The 11,760-nt window shown below is 40.7% G+C and overlaps 1 protein-coding gene across 2 annotated transcripts; it reads right to left on the reverse strand.

The window, feature by feature from the left end:
- Window positions 1-9,857: 9,857 nt before the first annotated feature.
- LOC132207349 (probable G-protein coupled receptor 139) lies at window positions 9,858-11,450 on the reverse strand. Of its 2 annotated transcripts, none has more exons than XM_059642700.1 (2): window positions 11,348-11,450; window positions 9,858-10,949 (listed from the first exon to the last, which is right to left on the reverse strand). In XM_059642700.1, the coding sequence occupies exons 1-2, from the start codon at window positions 11,415-11,417 to the stop codon at window positions 10,036-10,038; spliced, it is 984 nt and encodes a 327-aa protein (XP_059498683.1). In that variant the 5' UTR covers window positions 11,418-11,450; the 3' UTR covers window positions 9,858-10,035. The 2 variants fall into 2 exon arrangements, with proteins under 2 accessions (XP_059498683.1, XP_059498682.1); XM_059642699.1 differs by having other exon boundaries at window positions 9,858-10,997; window positions 11,348-11,444.
- Between the last annotated feature and the right edge of the window lie 310 nt (window positions 11,451-11,760).

Raw genomic sequence — 11,760 nt, forward strand, 5'->3', positions numbered from 1 at the left:
GCAAGGATTCTTCTCTGGTAGCTTCACCAGGTTGACAACAGAATTTCAGTATTATACTGGCATGCCAACCTGTTCTCTCCATTGAACCAGGGGTTATCCCCTTGTTTGATGAGAATTGCTGACTGGAAGTTATACCAGGCCATGAGGTTGCAGATTGTGCTGGTTGCAGATCACGTAAGCACTGATAGTGCCTTAAAGATTGAATTCAAATTAACTCTTTGCCATGGAAAGATTGAAGGCTTTGTCCCCCAGCTATCACCTGAGCCTCTGGAATAATTATCTTTTCACAGTGCCACAAAACTGTTAAATCACCTCCAGTCTGGAGTGGTAGTCAAGCATCTATTCTAATCTCTTTTTGCAGAACTTGTTATGAAACTGTGGATGTTTGTCATTTCAGACTCTCATCTATGTATTTTTGAAATGACTTAAGGCGTTACTCTGCGACCAGCCATTTAAGACAATAATTTACAGATACCCAAAACCCTCTCAGTGAAAAGAGTTTTATTCAAATTCTCTATTGAACCCTATACTGAGGGGAATTCTCCATGTCAAACTCATGGACCCCCTCTCATTATTTTATACACCCAAATCTGGATGCTCCAGCCTTCTCTGCTCTCAAGAAAACAATGGGATGACAGCTAATGGGAAGGCCCTGAGGAATGTAGCCAAACAGTGACACAAAAGAGCACAAGTACATAGTTGGTTTTTTTAAATTGCATCAAAAGTAGACAGGACCTTAAAGAAGGTACTTGGAATGCTAGCCTTCATTGCTCAGACTACTGCATGTAGGAATTGGGATGTCATGTCACAGTTGTACGGGACATTAGAATTGCCACTTTCAGAGTACTGTGTACAGGTTGCCCTGTATGGGAAAGATATGCTTAAATTGGAGACCGTTTGGAAAATATTTCCAAGGATGTCACCAAGACTAAAGGTTTTGATTTGTCAGGAGAAGTTGGGACTATTTCTTCTTGGAAATTAAATGTTTGCGAGGTGATCTCATGCAGGGTTATAAAATCATGAGGGGCAAAGGCAAAGATCCTTTCCTTGAAGTAGGACAGGTCAAAACTCGAGGTGATTCGTTCAAGGGTTATAGTGGTATGTTTTCAAAGGGACTTGAGTGATGTCTGCTTTACACAGTGAGGGGTGCATATGTTGACTAAACTAGTAGAGGATTTGATAGAAGCAGGTACAGTTGCAACATTTGAAAGACATTTGCACAGGTATGTTCAGAGGGATTTGCCCAAATGTAGGCAAATAGGATTAGTTTAGCTTGGGAAATGTGATCGGCTTGAATGACTTGATTCAAACAGTCTGTTTCTGTGCAGGATGACTTGATGACCCTGTGACTTATCAACCCCATATTCTGTAATCTATCTTTACTGATAGTCCAGGAGATACTAAGTAAAATTCCTGACATTTCCTTTTTCACAGATGTGCTGACAGTTGTAGCTCAGGTCGTATTCAATGCAAACTCTTCATTACAATGGCCTGGAAAATATAGTTGCAGTTATGCACCGATTTGAAATATTAAATAAATCTTTTTTAAAAATGTTTTTCATTCTGTGTTTTTTCACGAATTTTCTTTTTCTGAGTATTTCATTTAACATTCAAAAAATGATTGGAATGCAAGCATCCTGGTAAACACTAAAATCTGAGGAAGTTTCACTCAATCCAAAATGTGAACTCTCATATCTTTCCACAGATGCTGCCTGACCTGCTGAGCTTTACAAACAATGTTTACTTTTGTCCTGGTAAGGCCTCTCTGTTCACTCTTCAATCTAACTGGATGGATGAGGCAGATCAGTGTTTGCCCCAATCACACGGATCAGGGGCTTGGTTCTCCCACATTCGGCTCAAATCACATTTGCATTCAACTGTTACAACAGAATCTAAGCCCCTGACTTGCAGTTGGCCTCAGTCCTCTGAGTCAACGAGTGTTGCTAACAGGCCAAATCACGTCAAGTCACAGATAATGATTTGGAAGTTTATTTTCTGGTGTTCTATGAAGAAAAGAAAAACACACTAATATACATCAGAGATAATAGGAACTGCAGATGCTGGAGAATCCAACATAACAAGGTGTGGAGCTGATGAACAAAGCAGGCAAAGCAGTATCTTTGGAGCAGGAAAGCTGACGTTTCATCATCAGATGAAGAGTCTAGGCCGGAAACGTCAGCTTTCCTGCTCCTAAGATACTGCTTGGCCTGCTTTGTTCATCCAGCTCCATGCCCTGTTATCTCTAACACTAATATGCAATTATTAACACAACATCCACCAGTGCTGCCTAGTGGAACAGCAATAATGGAAGTGAGCTAGGAATAGAAACATAGAAATGGGAAGGTAGAAGCAGAAGTATGCCATTCGGCTCTTAGAACCTAACGAGAGACATTCGTGACAATCTTGTCTCATCGCCCAACTCATAGCCAAAACTTCCTTTCACCCCACGATCTTAGATCCCATTCACCCCGAGTGTTGTAACTAATCACCTCTTGAATACATTAATGTGGAACAGTCAAACATTTTGCAGGGATGTGCGCAAATTCAATCCAATGCAGATGGTAACATTTGAATTCAATAAAATGTATAATCAAAAATCAAGCTTCATGGTGCCCATATAACCATTGGCTTGAAACCCCTTCTGTTTAACTCATCAACTTTAGAAAAGGGAATGTGCCATCTTTACCAGGTCTGGCTGACTCATGACTCCAGACAAACAGTCATGTGCTTGAGTCTTATTAACCCTCTGAACTGGCTTGAGCAAACCTCAGGGTTGTCTCATACTCATGCTATTTAATTATGGGTAATAAAAGATGGCCGATTCAGTGTCACTCTCACACTCTGACCCGTGTGATTCAGACAAGCACTCATCTCATGAATAAAGTAAATCTCTGATTAAACTTGTTGAAGTGGGGCCTTGCTATAGACTGACTGTCAGTTTGGGTTATCCGGACTTTTGTTGGAGATGGAGGTTTTGTGTTGCTCTGCTGTCCTACGTATGTGAACACAAGTTTTATTGAAGGTGGGGAGGGCACTGAGTCATTACAATGTAGCAAGTCACAAATTCCTATGGAAAATCTAAGAAGTGGCTTATTGATTACTACTTTTAACATCTACGTGAGTAACAAACTCCATTCGTGACCACTAACCACTTGTTGCTTTTCCCAAAACTCTTCCTCAAAACCTAAATTTTGCATCCAATTCGTCATTACACCATCTGCTAATGAAAATGGGTTTATTTTATCTCACCTCATAAGCTTGTACACTGATTTAAAAACTCTGCTTGAGCTTTTTCATTTCAAGATAAACACTTGCAACCATATCAAATGAAACTTGCAGATAAAATCTCTCAATGCTGGAAGGGGATCTCAGCGTCCCTCCTGCACCAACTACTGAAAGTATGCATAAAGCTGCATCATGAGGTGAAGAAAACAAATGGGATGTTGGCCTTCAGAGCGACAGGGCCGGAGTACACGAGCAAGGATGACTTGCTGCAATTGTACAGGACCTTGGTAAGACCATTCCATGAGTATCCTGCGCAGTTTTATTCTCCTTATCGGATAAGTGTTGTCAAGGCTCAGGAGAGTGCAACAATCGTGAACCAGACTGTTTGCTGGCGTGAAGGGTTTGCTGCGCGAATGAGAATGGATCTGTTATGATTATAATAACCGTAGGTGAGAAGAATGTTTTGATGTGTATTTCATCACAACTGAAGAAATTCAAACTGAATTAGACAGTGCAAACACTGGGTGGATGTTTTCGTGATATGGGCCTTCAGAACAAGGTGGTGATATTTGAACGATACCGGGGAGGGAAATTAAATGATGGGAAATGTCTTCACTCAGAGAGTGGTGGGCCTGTGGAATTCTCTGCCACACAAGGTAGGTGAGGCCTTTTAATTGAATATCTTCAATATTGAGTTAAGTAAAGTTCTTTGGGCTAATGGGAACAAAGTGTATAAGGAGGACAGTGGGAACAGGTGACGAAGTCCAATGATCAACCATGATCATGTGGTTTAGTGAAGGAGGCTTGAACTCTGATGTCTCTCCACAGACGCTGCCTGACCTGCTGAGCTTTTCCAACAATTTCTATTTTTTCCCTGGTATAAGGGCAAGCTGTAAAACAGTGACACCTTATGACCCCTCAGACTCCACAGCCCCACATGAGGAAGGTTTTTTTTCTCCAAATGCAGTCAAAACTGTTTATGATCTTACATGCTTTGATGCATTTTATCTCTGCACAGGGCCACATCAGAAAGCAATACTAGGGAAAATTCATTTCTTCTTCTATTCAGGAGAGAGGGAGAAGTGATTTTGGATTTCACATCTTCAGACCAAGGACTACAGTTAGCAGGCATTCTCTTTGATCTGTGGTGAGATTAATCAATTGTTTGTTTACAAAAAACCTGTTAAAAATATATTTCGATAATCTTTAACTGGCATTTTGAATCTCTATTTCTTAAAAGGAATTATTTTCCAGATCTTTCATTCTAGGCCACCTTCGAAAGAAAAGCAATACCATTATACACATGAGACATTCCTCGTGGCAAATTCAGAGTTCAAGTTGGATGTCTTCCAAAAAAAATGCTCTGTACCTTTTGAGAGCAAGCTGAAACATTCTCATTCACTAATCTTTCTAGTAAATTGCTCAGGAATTCTTTGTGAGTACTATTTAATTTTCACAGAGGCCTTCTTTAACTTTGCTGTGGGAAGGAGACTTATTGGTTTCTTCCTCGGGTGTGCCAAGTGTGGTTCTTATTTTTCCACCTTTTGCAGCTTCTGGGTGGAATAAAACATCGACTTTACATCACTTCTGGGGAAGGAACAGTTAGGGAAACGTTATCAAGTTACCTGCATTGCATGGCACGGTGACAGCCCCAGATGCTGTCTATTCTTGGTTTTCTCTCTGGCATGCTTCGATTTTTGCTATATTGTTACAAAGCAAATGTTTGTCCTCGCTTTGAGAACTAAAACCAAAACACCCAAAGAGGAACACTCCACTCTATAATCTGTATAGGAGTATGAAAAGTGATGTAAAATGCCTTTCAGCAACGTCTCATGGTTAAATAAAATAAATCCCGAACACTCATTTTAAATTCAACAAGTAAAAGTTTATTTATCTAAATCTAACAGTGAACAAATTAACTGAATTATTACCAAACCGAATAAGCAACTGCTAACGACTAACTATTTCTGAATAAAGCTAGATTTCAATGCTGTGCTGTCCCACTATATATAAGACCCACTGATGTCGAAAAGCCAATTCACACTCTTGAATTTATCAACAGGTGACATGTCATCTGGAATTTTCTTTGCTTTCTCTGTAAGTTCTTCTGTCAGGAATGCCTTCTTCATCAATTATTCTGTCAGTAATATTAACCAGTTGTGTCATGGGTACCCTTGTTGTTTTGATGGTGATTCTATACAACAGGGAGGAGCCTGTGAGGGTGAGCAATTCTCTCTTGAGAGCTGAGCGATGTTAACTCATGAAGATGACAATTTACTCTGTGCTTTATCCAGCAGCCCACTTCTTTTATACACTTGATGACATATCAATATTTCTTCCTATAGGTTTGGTCCTAAGTTGTCAAAACTATCAGATTTAAATTGAGAGATAGTAGGAGTTTAATAGTCATTTTTTAGAATCTAAGTGCCTGGTTCGAATTGAATACGTAAACAATCTGAGCTGATGCAGGAGCTTAGCCGTTGTCTCTTGGACATATTCATGTCAACACCTCCGTCTTCCTCACGGGCCGAAGATAGGGGCCATGTGTTGTATTTCCTTTATGCACAAAGGAAAAGTATATTCCTTTTTTAAAGATTTTATGTTCTTCAAACCCATTGATATTGGCTTTATCATATCTTATGAGGGTGGGCCAAATCAATTAGCATCATATCTGATGATTTGGAATTTTATTTTCTGGTCCTCTATTAAGAAAAAAAAAACACTAATATAGAATTCTTAACACAGCATGCACAAGTTCTGCCTGGTGGAACAATGATAATGTTAATGAGCTAGGAATAGAAACATAGAAGATAGGAGCAGGAGGAGGACATTCGGTCCTTCAAGCCCACCCTACATTTATAACGATCATGGTTGATTGTCCAACTCAGTGCCCTAAAACTGCGTTCTCCCCATAAGCTTTAATCACATTCAGCCCAAGCTCTATATCCAGACACCTCTTGAATACATTCATGCAGGACAGCTAAATATGTTGCTGAGATATGCTTCAAATCCTTCCAATGCAGATGCTAAAGTTTGAGCAATATATAGAATCAAAACGCAAGCCTCAATGTGCACAAACCATTGGCTTGAACCCCCATCTGGTTCACTCATAAACATCAGAAAAGGAAATATTCCAACTTGACCAAGGCTGTCTTGCTCATGACTGAAGACCAACAGTAATGTATTTGAATTTTAACTGCCCTCTGAAACGGTTGGAGCAAGCCACTCAGTTGTCTCATAGTTAGTGTAAATAAGGATGGGTAGTGAGTGCTGGTCCTGTCAGTGACACTGATGTATCATGGTCAAAATAAACCCTGATTAAACTTGTTGAACTGAGGGCTTGCCATTGACTGAATTTCAGTTCAGGTCATCTAGGTTTTCGTTGACCATGGAGGTTTTGAGTTGCTTTGTTGTCCTGGGTCAGTCAAAGAAAATTCTATTGAAGGTGTTGAATGAGGTCACACAGTCAATATATTAAAAGGAGGGGGGCATATTCATATGCAAAATCCTTAAGAAATGGCTTCACATTACTGCTTTTACCATCCATAATGATAAAAAATTCCATACATGACTACTCCCCTCACAAAGCTGCACACCCCCCCACAACTCTTCCTCAAAACCCAAAGTTTGTATCCACTTTGTCCTTATACTATCTGCTGATGAGAATGGGTTTCGTTTATCTAATCTCATACTGTTGCGCACAGCTTTCAAATCTCCGCACAAACTTCTTTATTTTAAGATGAACGATTGCACCCATGACAACCAATCCTTGCAGCTAAAGCCTCTCACTGCTGGAACGAGGTCTTGGTGTCACTTGTACACCAGCCACTGAAAGTAAGCATGCAGGTGCAGCTGGCATTGAAGAAGACAAATGGTATATTGGCCCTCAGAGCGAGAGAGTTGGAGTACAGCAGTGGAGATGTCTTGCTGCAGTTGTACAGTGTCTCATTGAGAGCCTTACAGTGCTCTGCGCTCAGTTTTGATCCTGTAATCTGAGGAAGGTTAGAAAACAATCCCGACGGTGTGGAAACAGCCCATTCAGCCCTACAAGTACACACCGAGTCTCTGAAGAGCACCCCACCCAGACCCACTGCCTCCATGCCTCTCCTTGGAACCTTGCATTTCCCATGACAAATGTACCGAACCCTCAGATCCCTCTAGGCTATAGGCAATTTAGCAGAGCCAACCAAACTAAAATGCAATCTCTGGATGACAGGAGGAAAGCAAAGCACCCACAGGAAACTCACGTAGACACAGGGCGAATATGCAAACTCCACGCATAGAGCTGCCTGAGGCTCGGACTAAACCTGGGTTCCTGGTCCGGTGAGGTCGTAGTGTTAAGCTTTGAGTCACTGTGCTGCCCCACTGAGAAATCGTGCCGTCCCTTGTTCTGACTATGGAAGGAATGCAATGAATGTTTACTTGAATGATTCCCGTAATAACAAAACTGATGTATGAAGAGAGATTGGATTATTTTCAGTACGTTCAGTGGAGATTTTTTTTAAAAAATGGTTTGGGGTGGATCTCATTGCAGCTGAAAAATTCTAACAGTATTAGACAGGAAAAGCCCGGAAAGGATGTTCCTGGTGAGTGGGCTTTTGAACTAACGTGGTCACAAACGAAGTTTAAGGTGTAGGCCATTTAGGACTGAGATGAGTAGAAATGTCTTCAACTACAGAGTCCTGAGCCTGTGGAACTCTCTGCCACATTTGAAAGCTGAGTTTTCAATATTCAATATTTTCAAGAAAAAGTTAGATAGAGCTCTTAGGTCTAAAGAATCAAACAGTATAGGAGAACATAGCCCAGATCATATCGATTTATGGAGTAGCCTCAAAGGTCCGAAAGACAAGCTTCTGATTCTGCTTCCTCTGATTTAAGGACCAGCAGCATGCTGATCAAGAGTGGCAGAACAGCACAAACTACTGGCTAAAGGGAGGCAACGGCCTACTGGCATTATCATTGGAAAATTAACCCAGAGTCCAGATACCGCTCTGTGGACCTGGGTTCAAACCACATGATGGCGCATGAATTCCATTAATATTTGGAATTAAGATTCTAGTGATGACCATGAATCTACTGTCGATGGTTGGGAAAGACACATCTGACTCACCAATGTCCTTCAGGGAAGGAAACTGCCATCCTTACCTGGTCTGGCCTATGTGAGAGTCCAGGCCCACAGCAATGTGGATGACTCTCAACTGTTCTCTTGGCAATTAGGGATGGGTGATAAATGTAGGCCCAGCCAGCAACACCCTCATAGTTTGAATGAATGAAGAAAAAATTAGATTGCAGCCCTGTCTCCTTCATCTGGGTTGTGTGAGGGTAGGGAAGAAGAAACAAGCCAATGGGCTGCAGTTGACATTGACATAACTCCCACATGACGCTGCACTTGTGACGTCTACAGGACATGGTCCACAGTTGGTCAAGAAAATGATTTAATACTCTCTCAAGGACAATTCGGAATGAACAACAGGTGATATTCTTGCCATTAATGCTTGTATCAATTCAACCAGATGTGACTGAGCACTGTGGATTGGAACTGAACTTGCAAAATCCAAGAATATATAGACTTATGAAATCGTTGCAGGAGTACACCATTACCCTCACGCCTGCTCCACCATTTGTTCAGATCAAATCTTATTTGTTTGTGGTCCAGTTTCAATCCTTCCAATTTCCATTTCATTTCCTTTGCTGTCAGTAATGTATCTACCTTAATTTGAAGATGTTCAATGCCACATCCGCATTTCTCAACTACCTTTTGAGGTGTTTTCCAAATTTGTACAATTCTCGAAGAAAACAAAAATTTTGCCTCATCTTTGTAAGGGCCAGCTTAATGTTAAAAATGCCACTGCTCAGACTGCCAACACTTCCTTCTGCACAGACCCTCGAGACGAATCATACGTTCCATCTGAAACTTTTCAACAATGTTTAGGATCCTACATGCTTTAACTGATTTGAATACTGTTAAATTTGTTCAAAGCAACATCAGTAAGTAATATTAGGGAGCATTGTTTGAATTTTGGTTTTGGTTTTCTCAACTTAAGAACAAGAGCTGCAGATGGCCACGTGCTCTCTCTGGCCTGCGAAACCACTGCCACATGCCTGCCACATTTAAAACAGAAAACTGCTCTGAAGTAAAATTCTGATCTCGCAATAATCCAATTCAGCTGTAAAGTCCGAAGATGAAGGCATGAAAAACAGGAAATAATTCTGATCTCCTGGCAGCATCAGCAGGAAAAGAAAGTCAGTTTTTCTGACTGATGCTCAGTTGTCAGTATTTTATAACAAATATTCAGACCATTTCCTTATGTCTCATGAAATTGAAAAACCCGATTCCCAATAATCTCACATACTCCACTTCTTTCTCTAGACTCAGGTGGAATTTGTCTGAGCTATTCACTTACACTGGTTTGTTTTTGGAAATCAATTCATGAATTATCCACGTGGCAACAATTGCAATAAATTGAGAAAAAGAAAACCCAAACGAACTCTGGCTTCTGTAAATCAGGAACAAAAACAAATTTGCTGGGAAACTTGGTAGGTCTGGCAGCATATGTGAAGGAGATAACAGCCAATGTTTGGGGACCACTTCTGAGGAAGGGTCACTGGATCCAAAGCATTACCATGTTTTCTCCTTCACAAATGCTGCCAGATCTGCTGAGCTTTTCCAGCGACTTTGTGATTGCAATAAATTGATTTTATTAGGCAAAATTAGTCCGAATGAAGACTTGGTGATGCTGATCACTTATTTCTATCACCTATGTTGCTTTTAGACCACCAGGGTGTTAAGTGCAATTCAGTTCTCAAGTTTTAAAACCTCCACCTGTTCCACACCTGAGCAATTTGGTTGAACGGGTATATGATTGCATTCTTCAGCTCTTGTCGGAATTTCACCTGGATGATAGCATAAATACCTGTATTAGTACAGGAGCTGAGGAGTTGCAGCATCTTTGCTGTACGATCTGCGATAAAGCATGGATCTGTTGCGGACTTGTAATATCGGACATCAATAATTCGTGCATAAATATTGTACACAACCTGGGTCACCCACAACAGCACAAAACTGCCTGATATACTGAACAGCAAAATGATGGATTTAAACCGGTTTTCTATCTCTGCATCCTTGTGTTTCTCTGTACTTTTTTGACCATGGAGACCCCGACGGATTTGACTGCTCACTAAAATACGCCTAACAGTCAGCACATTGAACAGCAAGATCAGAAAGAACGGCACACAAGGAGTTAAAATGTAGTTGACCATTTCAAATGCAGCCCATCCTGGGGAACTGTAATAACTCTGCTTATGGGTGCAGCCCCATGGAATATTGTCAATGAAGTATCGTGGCTCAATTGCAAAATACCAGGGTAGAGACTCCAGGCACCCTAGCACAGTCACGGTCCCTAGAAATGCAGCTGCAGTTGTCTTAGTGCAAAATTTTGCTTTTAATCTCTCATAGCAAATGGCCACAAATCGATCAAAAGTGAATGTGACTGTGAACCAGACAGAAATCACTGTGGCTGCTGACCTCAAGGCAGAAAGAACACTACACACAGGAGTAAGTTTCACGAATGAATGTGGTAAATAAATTGGAATAGTGATCCACAAAATGGCATCAAAGACAACGACAAGGAGATCAGCCACTGCCATTCCAACCAAGTAATGAGTGATGCACTCAGAGAGGCCACATTTTCCTCGGGACAGGATCAATATTGCCACCAAGTTAACTGTGAGGAAAGACATTGAAGTTGAAGTAAACATTTTCAGATCTTGTCCTGAATCGAAGAACAATGTGACAGAAATTAAGGCAAAGTTTCCAGCTTTGATATTGCATTACAGATGTAAACTGAACCATCGATTGCTTTCAAATAGTTAAATGTTTGAAACACAATGAGCAGCAAGATATTTCAGAATCCATAACTCAAGTAAATAAAGTAAGCAAAGGGGGTTAATACTCTATCACTAAGGGTAAAATGAACTTCCTTGAAGAGTGGAGGTGCAGATATAATGGCAGCATTTAATGATTAGAAAGGAGTTTTTGCAAATTACACAGCGATAAGTAATAACAATAAAGCAGCAAAATGACCACCAGTTTAAATCAGGATCATCAGCTAGAATAGCTTACCAGGAACACCAATGGCTGAAATAAGAGGATAGAAAACATCTTCTATTTGCCACACAATTGGGTATGACATTTCTGAGGTTAGCAACAAATTTGGTTGTTCTGGATCTCACACTTCTGGCAGGAACTGTGAACTGATCCATTCCAATGGTTCCTGATTTATATAGAGCGCAAGCCTCCAGTAGCACTGTTACACCTGACAACAAAATTAGTAACATGAACTTGAACAAACACATTACATCAACAGCTTTGCCTCGGATGTGATTACTGTCGAGGGCAAAACACAACCATCTCAAAGCTCATGAGTCAGCATTAGTTCCACCGTTATGCAATGAAGCTGAAAGTTCATGCAGAAAAGACTGATCCCATAATAACATCATTTAGAGTTTCACCGCAAACCATGGCCTTTGTTTTTT

This window comes from Stegostoma tigrinum, chromosome 45, assembly GCF_030684315.1.
Source record: "Stegostoma tigrinum isolate sSteTig4 chromosome 45, sSteTig4.hap1, whole genome shotgun sequence".
Taxonomy (NCBI): Eukaryota; Metazoa; Chordata; class Chondrichthyes; order Orectolobiformes; family Stegostomatidae; genus Stegostoma; species Stegostoma tigrinum.